At 64.1% G+C, this 19173-nt stretch overlaps 1 protein-coding gene across 1 annotated transcript; it reads left to right on the top strand.

Moving 5' to 3' along the window:
- The first annotated feature begins 9097 nt into the window (after positions 1–9097).
- On the top strand, positions 9098–16110 carry ARRDC1 (arrestin domain containing 1). Its single transcript, XM_054584102.1, has 8 exons — positions 9098–9243; positions 13900–14010; positions 14368–14418; positions 14520–14674; positions 14879–15061; positions 15134–15310; positions 15381–15792; positions 15864–16110. Exons 1-8 carry the CDS (start codon positions 9126–9128, stop codon positions 15926–15928), a joined length of 1272 nt encoding a protein of 423 aa, XP_054440077.1. The 5' UTR covers positions 9098–9125; the 3' UTR covers positions 15929–16110.
- The last annotated feature ends 3063 nt before the right edge of the window (positions 16111–19173 follow it).

Genomic DNA, 19173 nt, shown 5'->3' with positions numbered 1-19173 from the left:
GCCGCCGCCGCCGCCGCCTCGCGCCCGCCGGACCTGCCACGCGCCGCCACTGTCGCCGCGCGCACCACCGCGAGCCGAGCCGGGGGCGGGGCGCGGAGCGGACACACCCCCGCCCGCCACGGCCCGGCCAATAGCGGGGCGCGCACTGCACCGGCCGGCGCGCGCCGCCCCGCTGCGGCCAATGAGGAGCGAGCGAGTGCGCCGGCGCGCCGAGGAGCGAGGCGAGCGCGGGGGAGGGGCGCGGCCGGGGGGCGGTTCCTCGCGGCTGCCCCGCGTACGTCAGTTTCGCGGGAAGCTTTGTGCGAGCGTCCGCGCGCTCGTAGCTCTCGGCCCCAGACTCCGCGCTCGAGCTCCGACTCCGCGCTCGAGCTCCGACCCCGCGCCGCCCCGACCCCTCGGTCTGCTCCTGGCTCCGTGAGCCGGAGCCGCCCGGAGGATCCCGCGGGTTGGGGTCCCTGCAGGACTCGCGGCGGGCTCCCACCCCAGAAACCGTCCCGCGTCCCAGGGCAGCGGGCAGGGACACGAGGTGAGGACGGGAACCAGGAGCTCCCGGCCGCCGAGGAGCTGGGCTGGTGGCCCGCCCCTGCAGGACGCGGGAAGAGGCCCGAGCCGAGCGCCCTCCTCCCTGCCTGGCCACGGCGTCTCCTGCTCACGGGGGCTTAGTCTGAACCACGGTGACCGCCCTCACCCCGGGCGACACCCACCTTCCCGGGACCGCAGGCTCCTGCACCGAGGGTGGCGACGCCCAGGCCGTGGACAGCCTGGTCCAGGGACTCCGGGGCTGCCGTCTTTGGGGGGCCTGCCTACTACCCCTGCCCCTGGCAACCACTCCTACCTGGTTTTCACCCCTAGGACCCACCGGAATTCTTTGGCACCAGGGCACGTACATTTAAAGCCCCTGCTCATGTTCCAGGGAGGGAGGCCGAAAGGACCCAGGGTGAATGAGTTTCACGTGTCAGAAGGCGACGAATGCCGTGGGGAAAACACGGAGATCAGCCGGTGGGGAGCGGCGCGGCCCCGTTGCCCAGTCAGTTGGAACCAACAGCGGAAGAGAGAGGGCGCGGGTTCCATCCACGGAGGGGAGTGCGTTCCCTGCGGGGGAAGGGCCTGGGCAAAGGCCCCGAACTGGGAACATTTCTGGCGTCTGAAAATGGGGTTGGCCCTTGTGACCAGACTGCAGTGTAAGGACTTTGACGTTCACACACAGAAAGAAGCGGGCGCGCAGTGAGACACCACCTCACACCTGCCACAACGGTTGCCGACAATGAATCAGACAAGTGCTGGCGGGCGTGGAGGAAAGGGAGCCCTGTGCCTTGTTGCTGGGATCCCAAGCCGGTGCCTCCACTGTGGACAACAGCGTGGAGATTCCTCCAAAAAATATTAAAAGTAGACCTGCCATATAACCGTACAATCCCTTTCCTGGGTATTTAGCTGAAGAAACCCAAAACGCCAGTTCGAAAAGATACATGCACCCCTGTGGTCACTGCAGCGTTATTCACAACAGCCACGATTTGGAAACAGCCTAAGTGTTGCATATATACAGTGGAATATTATTCAGCCAGAGAAAAGAATAAAACGTTACTATTTGTGACAGTGTGGATAGACCTGGAGGGTATTGTGCTGAGTGAAATAAATTAGACAAAGGACAACAATACCACATGATTTCACTATATGTGGAATCTAACCAACAAAATAAATGAGCAAAACAGACACTCATAGATGCAGAGAACAAATGGAGAGTTGCCGGGTGGAGGGGGGTGGGCTGGTGGGCAAAGAGAAGGGAGGTACTAAGAAGTGCAAACTACCACGTGTAAGGACAGTCCCAGGACGTAAACTGCAAGCGGCTTGGGAAGCGGAGTCGGGGTGGTACATCAACGGCGCGTGGTGCCCGGTGGGCTCTCCGCTTCCTGGGACCGGGACTTTGTATGTTACATAAATGCCTAACCACTATGTTTTACAACAGAACCTAGGACAATATTGTATGTCAGCTGCAACGGAAACATTTAAAAATAAAAGAACAAAGTGAGGCTTGGAGGATTGGAATAGAGGAGTAGCTTTTCGGTGAATCACACTGGCTGTGGAGACAATAGTTCATGGGGCGGGGAACAGGGGCAAGGGAGGAGAATGGAGGGAAGAAGCCTGTTTAGGAAGTAGGTGCAAGTTCCCAGCCCAGAGGGGACACTGTTTGGACCCCTCTGGTGCCAGTGTGTAGCAGTCAGGGCAGCCCTGGTTATGCTGCTGTGACAAGCAGCCCCAACTTCAGTGGCTTCACGAGACAAACATGCCCTTCTCACTGGTGCTCCATGATAAAACCTTGGCAGGCGTGGAACATGTGCGCCCAGGGCTCAGGGAGGCCGTCTGCCTGGGGTGGCAACGTGGCACTCATTTCAGAGTCACTGTATTCCAAGGACCCCACGCGAGAAACGTGGACAGAGGAAGAGAGGCCCAGCTGAGCCCTGGGCACCCCCATGTCAAGGGGGAGGAGGCTTGGAAAGAGGAGGAGCCAGTAAAGAAAAGCAGGAAGCGCAACAGGAGGTGAGCCGGGAGGGGGCCGGGTGCAGAGTGTGCCAGGGAGGGACGAGGGACCTTAGGCTGTCACAGGCTGCTGGGAGTCACCCGCCGCTGGGAGGGCCTGTGAGGCGGGGATGGGAGTCAATCAGTAGGTTGAGCAGCGCGAGGGCAGCGGTTACTTTGAAAAGAGCTGTGTTGGGGGCGGGGGGCGGGGGACAAGAAGGAACGCCAGGAGATATTGTAGACCGTGAGACAGACAACTCTTCCAAAGCGTTTGGGTTTTGTTTTGTTCTTTTTTTTTTTTTTTTGCTAAAAAAGCGAGCAGAGAAGCAGGGCCAAAACTAGAAAAGGGAAGTCCAGAGTCGTTGGTTTTATAGTCGGAGAGGGAAGAGCACGTTTGTTCGCCAGCGAATGATTCCCACAGAGGAGGAGAAGGCGGTGGCGTAGGAAAAAGATGGAAGAGTTTCCCGAGAGGCGAGGAGTGAGGAGCGGGCTCTAGGCAGGGGCCGGGGCGGCTGGGTGTGGAGGTAGAAGTTTGGGGAATTACCTCGTGATGAGAACTTTCTGCTTTTTCAACTAAGTAGAAAACAAGGTCATGGGCCCAAAGGGAGGGGAAGGTAGCAAAGGGCGGTGGGGCGAAGAGGAAGGACGAGGAGGTCCAGGAGGACGGCCTGGCCTGGGGCTGTTCTCCGCCAGCCTGTTCGGGCGGCTGCGGGGAAGGCGAAGAGGAGGGGAGGGGACGCGAGCAGGACTGTGGTGGCCGCGCCCAGGGGTGAGCGGGGAGGGGCGGGGAGCCTGGAGGAGGGTGGGGACGGGCGAGGAAACCCCCGGGGGCCGGGGCGGGCAGCCGGCTGCGGGCAGCTAGACGGGCGCGCGAGGGCCGCAGGCGGCGGTCGGGGGAGTGTGGACCTGAGGTTGTGAGGGGCTGCAGCTGCTGGCGACAACGATCTTTTTCTGTTTTCTACTGACATGTAACAAACCTTCCTGAGACTTCATGGTTAAGGCAACAGTGCTTCATGACTTCTCTCAGTTCTGGGATCGATGAGGCCTTCCGTTCCGCACGCGGTCCGTCGGGTCCTTCCGTGGTCTCACTCCTCCGGGAACTGGACGGGAACGCGTCATTTCTCTTGCACGTCCTCTCCTCCACGTGGCTTCTTTTTATCCAGGGTTTCCCCACGTGGCCAGGCAGGACAGCGGGACTTCCTCCCAGCATGGAAGCTGCGATTTAAGTGGCAATTACCATTCGGCAAGCGTCTGCTGGGCCTCTGACGGGATCATGCTTGCCAGCGTCCCCCGGGCCGAAGCCAGGCAGGCCGGCAAGCCCGGAGCCCGCGGAGGAGGGCTGTGCGCGGGGCGCGCGTCGTAGGGAGTGCGGTCCCCTGGGGGCGGCGCTACGAGTAGAACAGCCTTCCCAGTCTACCCTCGGCCCCCGTCACGTGAGAGTTGCACTCGGGGCCTGCCAAGACCCCCAGAATTACCACCTCACCAAGGCAATAGGCTCGGAGCCCACTGTCTTAGGATGTGCCAAAGGGCCAGGTGTGGCCCCCTTTGCCTGAGAGACATGTTACCCCTCCCCCAGCCCCACAGCACCAGCGTTCCATGGTGGAGCACAGGCTCAGGGCCAGAGCATCCCGTTCAAACCGAAGGGCCCTCCAGGGCCAGGGGGCCACAGCGCTTTTGATATGCGGCCAGACATTTGTCATGATGGACCTCGGCCCGGGTCTATTTCCTGCAAGAGTCTCCTAATCTACTGTTTTGTTTTTGGTTTTGTTTTTAGCAGTTCTTGGCTTCTCCCTCTGCAATTTTGGCCCTGAAATCCCTGTCGTTTTCCCTTTTCCATGGGAACTGACCCATGTTTGCAGCTGAGTAGCTGCCTCAGCCTACTTTTGCCTGTAGAAAGTTAGGGGCCCAGCCCTGGCGGGTGCGGCTCAGCACACTGGGCATCGTCCTGCACACTGAAAGGTCGCGGTTCGATTCCCAGGCAGGGCACAGGCCCGGGTTGCAGGCTAGAGCCCCGGCTGGGGGCGTGTGAGTAGGCGACTGATCAGTTTCTCTCCCTCTTTCTCCCTCCCTGTCCCTCTACCTAAGAATAAATAAATACAGTCTTTAAAGAAAAGAAAGATAGGGTCCAGAGCCCTCATTGTTTTTGAATTCTGTTCATTTTAGTTCAAGCAGATAAAACCCTTTAAAAAAAACCTGTGGATTTTCTATGTATCAAATTATAACCCGCTTCATTAGACCAAAGCTACACTGTAAATGTCTTCAGGAAGTCGGGGGCAGTGGGACAACCGCCTCTAGATTCTTGAGGCCCTTGTGTACGGTTTCTTCACTAGAAAGAAGCCAATCGGCCTTTAAGTGTTCTGCCAGGAAAATCAGATCATGGGCTACATTTTACGCCTCGCACGTTACCAGACAATGTTCTCGCCATTTTCCTGCCCATACCTGACACGGGGCCCCTCCCTCCAGCCTCGTCAGCCGCGTTCACACCGCCCTGCCCTGCCCACCGTGGCCTGGCTCCCAGGTGGGCGCCGCGCTTCAGAGCTCCTCCGTGGCAGCCCTCACTGCTAGGTCCCCAGGCCCATCCCCAAGGTCTCCTGGTGCGTAACAAACCTCCCCCAACCCTCTGGTGTAAAGCGGCGGTGTTCTGGTGGTCCTGGAACCCACGGCAGGCTCCGCGGGCTGGCCCTGCTCCGGGCTGGTGCGGTCCTGGCGTCGGACTTTCCCCAGCGATGCCCTTTCCCCTCGTCAGCGCGTGATGCCCCACCCACGCTGCTCCTGTGGCTCTTCTGACACACTGAACATGCTAGAAAGTCGAGGGACCTCAGAGCCCAGGCCTGCGGGCCGGCAGCCTCCCGTCCTCGGCCTTGGAGGCCTGCCCCCAGGGGGTCGGTCTCAGCACCGCCACCCGATGCACCTCCCCGTCCCGCACAAAAGCCCGACTGGCCGTGCGGAGAGGCCTCCTGGAAGGTCCCTAACCAGGCAGGTCCCCCCACCATGCCTGCGCCCTCCCAGCCACCCCAGGTGAGGCACCGGGTGTCTATGTGAAGAGGGCACCTCGCGCGTTCTGCCCTCCGCAGGTCCCCCCAGAGCAGAAGGGCCTCCGGCTGCGTGCGGCCTCCTTGTCACGAGAAGTAATAAGCGCGGTGGTGTGTCCTGCAACGGCAGTGGGTGGGCATGGCCAGGGCCACTCAGCAGCCACGGTCCCTGGGCGCGACCGAGGCAGGAAGCCTGCGCCAGCGCCACGCACATGTCCAGGCCACCTCTCTCACCGGGATTTCTCGCGCAGGGTAACCAGACATTTACGCAGCAGCTCGGTCACCAAGAGGGAAATGAGAAGCTGTGGGGCCGCCCGAGACCTGCGCCCGGTGTGGCATCTCCGGTCACAGCACTGCCAGTCAAAGCGAGTCCCGGGGCCAGCCAGGTTCCACGGGAGGGGACAGGACCTCTCTCGCGATGGGAGAAACAGCGCAGGTGTGAAGGGGTGGGGGAGGGGTGGGCAGGCGGCTCCGCAGAGCAGCTGGCAAAGCCGGAGTCGGCTGGAGGTCTTGGAGGAGAGGACTCACGGGGACTAGAGCTGTGTCTTTTTTTAAAAAAAGACTTTATTTTTAGAGAGAGGGGGAGGGAGGGAGAAAGAGAGGGAGTGAAACATCCATGTGTGGTTGCCTCTTGGGCGCCCCTCCATTGGGGACCCAACCGCAACCCAGGCCTGTGCCCCAGGCGACTGGGAATCGAACCAGTGGCCCCTTGGTTTATAAGCCAGCGCTCAGTCCACTGCGCCACACCAGCCAGGACACACAAGCGCTGTAGTGGTGGTGGTGGTGGTTTATTTTCTCAAAGATTTAATTTATTTATTTTTAGAGGCAGGGGGAGGGAGGGAGAAAGAGGGGGCGAGAAACATCCATCGGCTGCCTGTTGTACACACCCCGACTGGGGACCAACCCGCAAGCCAGGCCTGTGCCCTGACGGGGAATTGAACTGGCGACCTTTTGCTTTGCAGGACAGTGGCCAACCAACTGAGCCGCACCAGTGAGGGCTTATTTTCTTATCCAAGGTGCTTTGACCTCTGGGGGCCTTGCTGGCTGGGGAGGGACTGCCCCTCTCAGGACCAATTCCAAGGGATGGCAAACAATTCTCTGAGACCCACTTTTTACATGCAAACCAACCGATCCAGAGCCCAAACCCCCAGCTGCCTCCTTTATCTCTATCTACAGCAAATGTATTGATTTGAGAAACAGAAACATTGATGTTTGTGTTCCATTTATTGAGGCACTCACCGGTTGGTTCTTACATGTGCCCTGACCAGAGATCGAACCTGCAGCCTTGGCGTACGGGGACGATGCTCTAACTGCCTGAGCCACCCAGCCAGGGCCCCTCCCTTTATCTTCCTCACACAACGCGCCAGGGTTCCTCTGCCTCACTCCCCCCAGGGCCAGGCACTGGGCAACTGGGCGACACCCCATAACCCAGAGCCCACTGAGATTACTCACACCCTCCAGCCCCGAGCACACTGCTGCATCGCCCATTCCTTCCCACAGAAAACACAGGACAGGCTCTGGGACCCTGGCACTGCCCCACACGGCCCCGTGGGGAAGCTGTCCCCTCCTCCTGGGACATATACTCTTTCTTCAAGGAGTCGTCTCTGTCGGTCACCTCGCCCGATTAAAATGAACCCTGGGTACAATCTTAAGACAGACCAGGAGCAAAGAAGGATCACCTACACGGGTTCTGAAGTTGCCCAGAATTCCTGCAAACTGGCACTGGAGAGAGGACAGCGCGTCACGCGCTGCTGTCACCAAGGAACAAGGGGGACTGAGCTGGCCTTGACCGTGAGAGCGGCAGCGGAGGTGTGGGCTCTCATCCTGAGAAAAGGAGACTTAAAGCTGGAGATTGCAGGGGGCGGAGAAACGGTCTGGAAGTGGTCGCGGGGGTGGGGAGGGCACCTGAGCCCCTTCCTGGCCCAGGGGCCAGAGGTGGTGTGAGGACAGACATCTCCTCCGGAGAGGTCCCAGGAAAGCCTGGGTCCGGGGAGGAGGAGGGACGGAATGTCAGACAAAGGAGGTCAGGCCTTGGCGCCGAAGGCAGACGTGCGCAGCTTCCAGACGGGGTCAGAAGAAAGGCTGCGAGGGCCGTTTGGGGGTCCGACTGGGGGAGACAGAGGGTGACCAGGGATAAAGGCCGCCCCGTTACTGTCCTCATCTATTCCATCTCAGCGGCAGCCAGCACACACCTCCCTCCTTCCTGCAACAGCCCCTCCTTGGCCTCTCGGGTGGTGGCACTTTGGGCTGTGCAGGCTCCCTCCGCCCCCTGGGCGCTCTGAACCCCGTGTTCGGGAGCTTCCCCGTCTGCACAGTCTGCACAGTCCTGACGCAGTGGTTGCTCAGGCTCCCTCTGGGGCACGGCAGGGTCCTGCTGGAGCCGGGCGGGGCAGGCGCTGGCTGCCCACCCCTGGCCCTCCGGGGCTCGCGGCCCCCCTTTCCTCAGCTGGCCCACCCGGACCCCTCCAGCCTGTAAGTCCCCTTTCCTTTTGCTGCAGGGCTAGATTAGGTTCCGGCGACTTTCACCCCAAGCTCTGATGTCTTTACGTCCTGCCTTGAGCTGCTATCGGCGCGCAAGTGGGTAACCAACCTTTAGTCTTTCGTCTCCCCCAAACTCATGCACAGAAGTGTCCCATGGACATATCGGACTCTGCGGGTCGTGAATTTCTCCCACCTCCCAAACAACCTCGACGCCCCCCGATCTATCAGCAGTGGGCACCCACTGCAAGCTTCTCCGAGCCGGCACAGCCTCCTCCCTCCAAGACGCCCACGTCTCCCGCGCGCACTCACACTCACTCGGCGCTGAGCCGCCTTTTAAAGACGGTAAATCAGAGTCAGTCCCTCGGCGCCCCGGGGTCTCGCGCACTCCGCCTCACTCAGCCTCCGCCCCGCGCGCCCTCTTCTTCGACCCCGTACCCAGGTGCTCGGCGCTGGCTGCGCGCGTAGGCAGCCCCGAGGGACCCCACCCCGAACCCAGGCCCGCCGCGCGGACGCAGCAGGCGCAAACCCGCCGGCCCGCCCTCCTGACGTCCCTCCGTGGAGTGACGGGCCGGGCGCAGCCAGGGACCCTTCCCCCGAGCCCGCCGCACCCCCGCGCCCATGCTCGCCGGCCCGGGCATGGCCCCGTCCCCGGGACAGGTGAACCGGCCGCTCTCCCGGGGCAGCAGGGGGCGCGCGTGCGCCGGATTCCCGCGACGCGCTCCAGACCTCCACCTTGCGGGCCGGGTCGGGGCTGTGGGCAGACCGGGCGCGGCGGGGGACCGCCCGGGGACGAGGAGGGTGGGCGACAGGGCCGAGAGAGAACCCCGCGGCCCGGGAGTGTGGCCGAGTCGGGGATGGGCGGGGCGGGGGCGTGGCCGAGGCGGGGGACGGGCCTGGCGGGCGGTAGGCGTGGCCGAGGGTGTGACCAGCGGGGGACAGGGGCGTTGCCGAACACGCGGGGGAGGCCCGGTTGGGGGCGGGGCCAAGAACGGGGGCGGGGTCGGGGGCGGGTCGGAGCGGGCGGTGCGCGGAGCGCAGCGGACCAGCAAGCGGGCGGGGGTGGCAGTGAGTGACGGTGCGGCCGGGCCCGCAGGCGGCATGGGGCGGGTGCAGCTCTTCGAGATCCGCCTGAGCCGCGGCCGCGTCGTCTACAGCCCGGGGGAACCGCTGGCGGGGACCGTACATGTGTGCCTGAGGGCGCCGCTGCCTTTCCGAGGTGAGCGCGGGGTCGCCTCGGGGAGGACCAGGCCGGGCGGGGTTCAGGTGGCTGCGCCCGCACGTAGGGCCGGGCGGGGGCTCCCGGAAGCGGCTGCCGGTGGCGCGGAGCCTGGGAAAATCCCCTCGCGGCCCGGGGTTCCTGAAGGATCCGCGCGGGTTCTCCGGCTCCGGGGAGGTTTGGGTGCGGCTTGCGGGGTCGCGCTGACCCTCCGGGTGGGAGGCCGGCGGCGGTCGGGGCAAAGCAGGGAGGCCTGGGTGGCCGTCTTCCGTCTCTGCTTTTCCTGTTCTCTCCGCCTGGGGGCGGGGGCTTAGAGCCGGTCCTGCTCGCCGGAGCCCACTTTGACCCGGACACAGGCGCGCCTCCGACCTTCCCTGGAGGATCTGCAGGGTCCGCTGAGCCCCGCACCTGATAGGCCATCACCTGGAGGCTGGGTTTCTCGCCACACACCCAGGCTCCTGGTACAGTCCCTTCCTCTTCACAGACAGCCCCATCCCTGTGCAGGTTCCCAGCAGGGCCCACGCGGCACTCGTGCCCCCGCTTACATCCAGCTTAAGCTTGACCGTGTGTGGCGGGGATGTCTTGCTCATCCCTGCGTGCCCAGGCCCCCGGCCTAGCCGGCAGCCGGGAGCTGAACCCGAGCCCTCCTGGCCAATCCCACTGCTGGTGCAGACATCTGGGACTCCGGGACTGGGGATCGGGTTGCTGTAGCGGCCATTGCTAGGGCTCTCCACAGGTGCTGGCTTCATCTGCTGTCCCAGGTCTGAACAGGGCCCTGGTTGGGACTTTGGGGCTCCAACCTCAGGGTGGGGGTGGTGGCAAAGGCACGGCGCAGGGATCCTTGGCTCTGAGTGCAAGGTTGTGTGGTGTGTCCCTGCTGGGTCGCTCCTCTGCCTTGGGGTGGTTGACCAGAACCACAGCTGCTGGGCTTCCCCCTGCACCTTGGCCTCCCACACACCTGTGTGGGTGACAGCTCAGCCCTTCTGGTCCCTGCCGAGACTGATCGCCGCTGTCCCAAGGGGACAGACCCTCCATGCTGGACAGACCCGCCTGTCCCTGCACGTGAGAGTGTGAGGCGGCAGGGGTCTCGGAGGAAGCTGGTGCAGGTGCCTCTCATTAGGCGTGCGGGTCCGCGGGGCCTCCTCCCTGTGGCACGGTCACCTCCTTTCTTGTCCCCCCAGTTGGAGCTTGGTGTCTGAGTGGGAGTGGGTGTGGCAGGGGGCACAGCAGGGACAGTGCGGCTCTTCCCTGGGGCACAAGCAACAGGCGAGACCTGAGATGGGGCCAGAAGGCTCCTGACGGGGGGAGAGTGGCCGAAGGCAGGTGGCGCAGGCTCGCGGCCAGGGGACGAATGCGCCACAGACGCCGTGCTGGGACCCTCGCTGGGCTCATCCAGCCCGCTGCCCTCCTGTCGCTGCGGCCCGGACAAGCAGGCTGCTGCTGACCGCGGGGAGGGGACGGGCTGAGCTGTGTGTGGCCGGCCTGGGCGGGGCAGAGCCCCCTGGCCTTCGTCTGGCGAGCAGGATGCGGGTGAATGGACAGCGGGGCCTCAGAAGGCTGAGGGAGCCCCGCCGAGGGTCCCGGCTGGGAAAGCGCTGGCCCCTGAGCGGGGGAGGCTGTGGGTGCTGCACTGGCTCTGGGGCTTTCTCCAAGCCCTGCCTGGCTGTGGGAAGGGAAAGGTGTTGGTTCTTTCTTTTCTTTGACTTAAAAGCTTGCTGAGCTCCCGCCGCCAGCCAGCGATACAGCGGGGAGGCCTTCCACGTGCCGGCAGGACACAGAGGAAGGGGCGGCGGCCAGCCCTCACTCCACCAGCTCACTGAGCTGTCGCCACAGGCCAGACGCCGCCCTCCCCACTTTCCGTGGCCCGGCTCCACAGACCCTCACAGTCGGCCTGGGAGGTGGGCCTGCTCTGCTACGGGACAGGCTTGGAACCAGGACAGAGAGCAGGGGCCCGTGGGCTAAGCTTCAGTGAGCGGATGTGGCAGGGGCCGGGCTGCTCCAGGTCTGTGGGAGCTGGCGGACGGTGGGAGAGACCTGTGGGACCAGAGGAGGGTGAGCAGAGGTCTTCAGGGTCAGACCTGCAGCTGTGCCGGGGGGAGGGCTGCTGGACAGGCGGCAGTGCTGGCCGGCGAGGACAGCTCCGGGAGTCACGCTGGAGCAGGGTCCGCACCATGGTCTTCCCAAGGGAAGCAGCGCGGCCCTAAACGCCTGAACACGGGCGCCTGTCCGCTCGCTGCCTGCCTTCAGCTCTGCGTCGCGCGTCCGTTCGGCTGGGCAGCCGCAGACCCAGACGGCACAGCGCGGTGGCTCTGCAGCCTGCGGGGCGCTGCGGGCGGAGGCCGCGCCTCGCCGGGACACACCTGCTCCGTCCTGGGCCGTGCGCACACGTGGTGCTGGCGGGCGCGAGGGCCGTGCTGGCCTCGGGGGCAGGTACCGCCGCAGGGGCAGGCCGGCGCGCTGTGCGTGTCCGTCCCCTGCGCCTCTGTTGCTCTCCTGGAGAAGAGGGTGGGCAGGAACAGGACAGTGTGACGCCAAGGCAGCGACGGGCGGCTGCTCACCCAGTCGGGCCCCCGACGGGGCCTCCATGCATCTGTGAGAAATGGGGCTCAGCACGGGCGTTGGGAGGGTCCCTCTGGGGTGACTCAAGGGTTGGTGTGACACCGTTTGTTTTTTGGGGTCCCCTGCAGGTGCCCCCACAGCTCGTTCACCTGAATTCTGGGGGCCGGGACGGTCGGCTGTCGTGAGCAGGGGTGCTCCAGGCTGCTGCGCGCACAGTGTGCGGTCCGGGGACCTGCGGGGTGCCCGGGGTCTCTCCAGGCCTGTGCCAGCCCACGTGTGGTCGCTCTGGTGTCAGGATACCTACTATTTTTACATTAAATATCAAACACTTAATATTTGCCCATCTGAGTGGCTACAATGGGAAGCCCTCCGAGTTTCCCTGACTTCTGGTGAGGGGTCCGTCTGTCCCTGTCACCTGCCACTATGTGAACCCCTCGGTGACGAGCCGCCCCTAGACCAAGTGGTTCGAACAACCATTGTATTATATCTCGTGGTGTCGTGGTTTGGAATTCGGACAGAGGTGGCGGGGCAATTCCTCAGCTCGTGTGCCATCCTCTGGGGGTGCTTGTCGGGGTTCTGCTGGCACCGGGCCGGTCTGGGGACCGCTGCACCCCTTCTGGCCTACTCTGTCGGTCCCAGCATTGCCAGGGCAGCCAGACTAGGGAGGCGAACGCGCCCTGTTTTCAGGGAGGGCTAAAGCCGTGTGGCCTCTGGACCCGCCAACTTGCCTTCTCCCCAGGTCACGGTCCCCTTCCCCCTCTGCCCGCTCGCCCCCGGCCTGGTTCCTCTTGGGCTGTGTTGGTCTGTAGGAGCCCCGGCGCCCCAGATTTCAGGGTGGGCACTTCCAGACCTGAACACTTCCAGGTCTGGGCCCGGGGGGCCCGGCTGACGGGGCATGGAGTGGAGAGCGGGGCTGAGGCGCAGGAGGTAAGGCTGGGCTGGCACGGAGGCCGAGGGTTGGTCCCTGGCGGTGCCGACGGGCCGGGGGACCAGCCGGAGCCGTGAAGGGAGTGTGCGCGCTGAGGGTGATCAACAGGAAGCTGCGTCAGCGAGGTGGGGCCGTTCTGGGGAGACTGCGGACACGACCGGTGGGGCTGGCCCTTAGCACTGGGCTCTTGAGACACCACGTCCTTCCTGCCCGGTGGCTCCGTCAGGAAGGTATCAGGTTCTGAGTCAATTTCCCTTCACCTGACTGTCACGTCACAGGGGGAAGCAGGACTGGGCAGAGGTGGACAGGTGCGGCCGAAGTCTGTGGCCTTGACTCAGCCCTGCAGGGTGAGGCAGCGGGGCTGCCTGTCGCCGCGCTCCCCCCGGCCCGCTTGGGGCTCCAGCGGCGACCGGCCTCGCTGCGCCTGGCTGTGCAGCCTTCCCAGCATATTGACGCTGAGCACGCGTGCTGGACTCAGAAGTTCGAGTCCTGACCCCAGAACAGGCGGCAGCCTCTGCTGCAGACGGTCCCTGGTCTGGGCGCTCCCACTGGGAGTCGGGGGCGGGGGGGGGGGCGGGCGGGCCAGGCCTTCTCTGGATGCAGAGAATCAGCTCTGCGGGGCAGCGCTGGCCCAGGAAGTCGAGTCCCCGCTCTTCAGTGTCGGCATTGGGTGCCTTTGCTGGTCAGGCAGGTCTGACCACATTCCTGCAGCGGGAGGGCCAGCAGTTGGCTTCCAGCCTGACTGACTCCCCCGTGAGGCAGCGGGAAGGTGGGGTCAGAGGTCAACAGCCCCCAGGCCTCTGCTCCTCATCAGTGCCCCAAGCAGCCCCAGTAGAGAGCCGGGTTCTCACAGGCCTAGTGGGCGCAGGCGTGGCCGGAACCACAGCTTCCAAGGCAGGGGTTGCCCAGGGGTCCTCTGGGTGACCACTGGGGCCCTCCTGGGCCGCACAGGCACTCCATTCCTCACCACCTGGCTCCTGTCAGCACCCCAGGATGGGGGGATGGACAGGAGGTGTCCTCTAAAAGGCAGGCCGCAGACCATTCGCTGGCCTTCTCAGGGCCCAACGGGGCGGGGCGGGGGGCTGCCCGGCACCATTCGAACCCCGTGCCGGGGGCCGGAGGGCTGGGCCAGCAGCTCGCTTCGGCTCACCCCGTGCCCGCTCCCGCAGCCATCCGCGTGAGCTGCACGGGTTCCTGCAGGGTCTCCAACAAGGCCAATGATGCTGCCTGGGTGGCAGAGGAGGGCTACTTCAACAGCACTCTGTCGCTGGCGGATAAGGGTGAGTGTCGGGGAGCCTGTCTGTCCACCCCACCTCCTCGGCCTGCCCCTGGGAGACCCGCACTCGCCCACCCCCTCCCTCTGCTCTGCACCCTGATGGGTTTCTCTCCCTGGCAGGCTTTTGGCATCGTCTGATGGGAGCTGGGTGGCGGAAGGGGCCGGCTTCTCCTGGGTGTGGGTGCCTCCAGCCCCGGGAACAGCTCTGGCGCCCACCCTTTGCCCCGGCCATGGCCCTCTGCTGCTGTGGCACTGGATACGGAGGCTGGGAATCCCAGCAGCCAGATGCAGCACGAGCTAGCTGGTGGCAGCGCCTGCTGCTTCCCCGGCCCTGAGGTCCCCTCTCCTCCTGTCTCTGCAGGGAGCCTGCCCACTGGAGAGCACAGCTTCCCCTTCCAGTTTCTGCTTCCTGGTGAGAGCCTGGCCTGGCCAGGCCTAGTGGTGGCAGTTGGTGGGGGTGGGGGGCAGGTGGGGGGGGGGGCAGTGGGGTGCCAGTCTCTGCTCTTTCTCCAGCCACAGCACCCACATCTTTCGAGGGCCCTTTTGGGAAGATCGTGCACCAGGTGCGGGCCACCATCGACACACCGCGTTTTTCCAAGGATCACCAGTGCAGCTGTGTGTTCTACATCTTGAGCCCTCTGAACCTGAACAGCATCCCCGATATCGAGGTGAGGATGGGGCGGTGGCCCCCGTGTGGTCCCCACCTTGACCCGATGCCCTGTCCCCATTGGAGGTCAGAGGGCCAGGGTCCCCAGCTGACTCTGCTCTGTCCAGGGCTGGGGCACGGTAGGGCGGAGTGGCCTTGTCCAGGGTCCACCGGTGTCCAGCCTGCCCACACTGCCAACCCCCTTCCCACCCTCCCCACCCCCCAGCAACCCAACGTGGCTTCTGCCACCAAGAAGTTCTCCTACAAGCTGGTGAAGACAGGCAGCGTGGCCCTCACCGCCAGCACAGACCTCCGGGGCTACGTGGTGGGGCAGGTGCTGCGGCTGCAGGTTGACGTCGACAACCAGTCGGGCAAGGACACCAGCCCTGTGGTGGCCAGTCTGCTGCAGGTGGGAGTCCCCTGGGATGGGGGCGGGGGAGGTGGCTGGCCTGCCGGGGCTTACGGGCTGGCCCTTCCCCAGAAAGTGTCCTACAAGGCCAAGCGCTGGATCTACGACGTGCGGACCATTGCGGAAGTGGAGGGTGCCGGTGTCAAGGCCTGGAGGCAGACGCAGTGGCAAGAACAGATCCTGGTGCCGCCCCTGCCCCAGTCGGCCCTGCCGGGCTGCAGCCTCATCCATGTGGACTACTACCTGCAGGTACTGGGGTTGGGGGACGGTTTGGGGGGGTGGCTCGGCAACCTAGACCCTCACCCCCCATACCTCGCAGGTCTCCCTGAAGGCGCCTGAGGCCTCCGTGACCCTCCCGGTCTTCATCGGCAATATCGCTGTGAACCAAGCCCCGCTGAGCCCTGGGCCTGGCCTCGGGCCACTGCCCGGGGCTCTGCCCACGGTGGTGCCCTCTGCGCCGCCCCCGGAGGAGGCAGAGGCGGTTGCCGGCCACCCCCAGTTCGCGGACCCTGTCTCCCTCATCACCCAGAGCCATTCGCCACAGCCACCGCCTGGTGCTCCTGACCCCTGTCCTCACGACGGCAGCCCCGCTTCCCACCCTCTGCCCCCTGCCTTGTGCATCTCCACAGGTGCCACTGTGCCCTATTTTGCAGAGGGGTCTGGAGGAGCTGTGCCCACCATCAGTACCTTGATCCTACCCCCAGAGTACAGTTCGTGGGGCCACCCCTATGGTAAGTGGGAGCCTGGGGCCTGGCTGGGGGGGTGCACCACGGGCCCCTTACAGACCTTGTTGTCTCCGCAGAGGCTCCGCCGTCCTACGAGCAGAGCTGCGGAGCTGCGGATCCTGGCCTGACCCCAGAAAGCTGACCCCGAACCGAGCCGCCTTCTCCAGGACCTTTGCCGTGGGACCAGGGCCTCATGCCTTCGCTCCCGGCCTGGCCCGGCCTACTCAGGACTCTCCGCGCCCTCTGCCTCCCCCTGGGCCGCCTCCGTGGCCCCGTGCAGTCGGCCTCTCCCAGTGGCGGTGGCTGGACTGACAGGTGTAAATAAAGCGCTTCATTTGTAGTGCTGGGCGCAGGCCGGCCTCTCGGGCGCCCTCCTGCGGCCGGATGTGCGGGCCCAGCCTGGGGGCGCTTCCCGGGACCGCCCCCGTCCTCTCCGGCGCGCCCCCTTTCCCAAGGCCCCGCCCCTTCCGGCGTGAGTCCCTCTCCTCGGCCCCGGCCCCTCCTCCTTCCGGGTGTCGTTCTGGCTGCGGCCCGCGGGAGCGAGAACTGGAGGTGGCGCTCGGACTCCCGGCGCTGCCTAAGGAGGTGCCCTTGGAGCCAGGTTTCGTGTCTGGAGCTCCGGCCTTAATTTAAAGTGGGTTAGCGTTGGGGCGAAGGCCACCCTGTCCCATTTGATAAACACACACCCTTGGTTGGGCTCGCCGTTCATCACGCACCGTCCGGGCAGCGCAGTTTAGACCTGCGCCCGAGCCTGTGCCCGAGGAGATCCCGCGGGGTGAGGGGCGGGGCCGCATCTGGCTGTGGGACGCTGCCTCTCACCTCCCACCCAAGTGCGACCGACCGACCGCACAGGGCGGTCCCCGAGGTCTGCGTTTCAAGGGGTTGTCACTTAGCACTCCAGGAACCCAAACGCAAATGCAGGAAGACTTTTCTCGAAGGGGCATCCTTGCAGATGTTCCAGGCCCTGCCTGGCCAGTGTTCCTCGAACAAACTTTGGGAAACACTGGAGGTGGGGGTAAAGCCTTTGGATCGAAAGTCCTGCTCTGCCAAATGGTGAAGGGGGGCCTGTATAGGGGTCTCAGTTACTTTATTATAACAAGCTCATGGGACTAGGAGGGGACAGGTTGAGCCCCTGCACCCCCAAAGTGGCAGGCTTATTTCTTCAACATTTAGTCCAGAGGTCGAGAGTTTGGGCCTGGGGATGTATCCTCTCGTCCAGGCGCCCCACCCTGTCCCTCCTTCCCCCCGCCCCCGTACAGGGTGGCTGTTAAACAGGTTTCACCATCATCCAGTTTGCTGGGCCTGCACCTCCAACTTGTGCGCGCACCCCACTGGCCGTCTTTTGCTATTGGAAATGTGCTCTTTGGCAGGCTGCCGTGTAGCTGGCCAAGTTTTACCCTTTGGGGGGCAAGGAGTGGACACACACCGGGAAAAGCATGCCACAAGCAGGATGATCTAAACCCTGCCAGGAGCCGGTGCCTCCGTCCGAGGAAAGCCCTCCCGGGTTCTAATTCCATCTCTACCTCTTGACAGTTGTGTGGCCTTGAATGTACTCAACTCCCTGTTACAGTTTGCACGTTTACAGAACGTGGGTAAGAACAGCGTCCGCGTCTCATGACCTGATGTTTAGTTAAAAGTCACGTGCTGGGAACATCTGACAAGTCACCCACCACCAGACGAGGGCCCGGGCGGGTTGCACTGATGGTGCAAAATGGGAGTGTACCCTACTTCAGACAACCCTTTGTTTTGGTATTTGCCTGGTAAAGGATTTTTCTCCAAGTCACGACTCATTTATTCATTCAGCAAATGTTCACTTTGTATCCTACATGCCACGTTTAGTTCTAGGCACCAGGGCACACGGAAGTCCCTGCCTGCCCGACCTTCTGGACTTACACGGTGGTGGGGAAGACAGACTGTACGGCTACAGGGTAAAATGAAGCGAGTAAGCCCTGGGGCGCAGTATCATTTTTAAGAAGTGAGGGAAGGCTTCCAGGTAGTACTGAGCCCCAAGGATGGTGGGGAAGTGAGCCACAGAGGTCCCCGCGCTAAAAGCCTCTCAGGGAAGAGACAGACTAGGGCCCGAGGGAGGAGTGGAGATGGAGAGGACAGACGCCGAGGCAGGCGTGGGTGAAGGTGGGTCGCGTGGGTGGTGGCAGCCACGATGGAGGACTGCCCCCGAGCCCCTGTCCGGGACTGCAGGCAGAGCGTGGGAGTCCGCAGCCCGCCACGAACTGACTTAGGCTGCCCGAAAAAACACAGGGAGGGTTTCCTTGGTACTTAGGGTCGTCCATTTCCTCCTCTGCACCTGTGTGCACCATCAACGACCGACTTGTGACAGTTTCCTGCAGTTTCCTCCGAGACTGAGCCTTTACGGGGGTGGGGGTGGGGCGCAGATTAACCTTCAACTCGGTCTCTCCAGTTCTTGTTTCCAAGACTGGCCAGATAACCCCAATTTCTGTCCACGCTTCTTTCCTCGACCCCCAGGGGGTAGGAGGAGCAGGTCTGGACACGGGTGGCCTCAGCCAGTGATGGCCGGAGAAGGCTGGTGCGCAGGAAAGGTCTTGCCCTGTGCACCGCCGAGTGGCACACAGGTAGGCAGGCGCTGGGCCTGGGGCTTCGGGCGATCAGGAACGCTGCCCGGCTGGGGCACACTTCCCTCAAGCCAGGATCTCCCTTAACCACAGCACCCGCAAACGGGGACAGCCGTGCCCACGCGGACGTCCCTCACCCCACCCGCACCCTTCGCACTCAGGACACTGTCTCTCACACTCCCGACGGGCTCCGGGCTGGAGCGCCCCGGCGCGGGGGTACGGCCCCAGTCGCGCCACCTCCCCTAAGCCGAACAACTCCAACTGCGGCGACGCTCCCAGCGAGGCATCCATCCAAGTTGGGACAATTCTCCCCACTGGGCCATTCCCCTCCCCCGCCACGGGGCGGCCACCGCAGACCGACTCGGGCCTCGCCCCCTCACCCGCACATCCCCTAACGCGACCCTCTCCCAGCTGGGCGCACCCCCAACCGGGGCACCGCCCTAGGACGCAGGGCAGCGCCCGCCCTCTGTGAAGGCCGACGGAGCGACGTGTCCGGGGTTAGAGGTCAGGGGTCCTTCTCCGCCCCCGGCCCGTCCGCCAGAATGCCTAACTAGAACGAGAGGATATTTGTGAAGACGTGAGGACGACGTCCCCCGCCGCGGCGCCTCCCGGAAGGCCGCTCCACCCGTCCCTCGTCCCCGCCCGGCCGGCGAGCCCTGGTTCCGGCCGGCGCAGGCCCGTGCCGCGGACGCCGCTGCCTAGGCCGCGGCGCGCAGGCGCGGGCGCGGGCGCAGGCGCAGACGCGCTCCGCCAGCCCGCCCCGCCCTGGGCCGCGAGGCGCGGGCGGGGCGATGGC

This window comes from Pteronotus mesoamericanus, unplaced genomic scaffold (assembly GCF_021234165.1).
Source record: "Pteronotus mesoamericanus isolate MK-2021 breed Mesoamerican mustached bat unplaced genomic scaffold, CSHL_Meso_final contig_78, whole genome shotgun sequence".
NCBI classification, from domain to species: domain Eukaryota; kingdom Metazoa; phylum Chordata; class Mammalia; order Chiroptera; family Mormoopidae; genus Pteronotus; species Pteronotus mesoamericanus.
The sequence above is the reverse complement of the archived record's forward strand: the minus strand, read 5'-3'. Positions and strand labels throughout refer to the sequence as shown.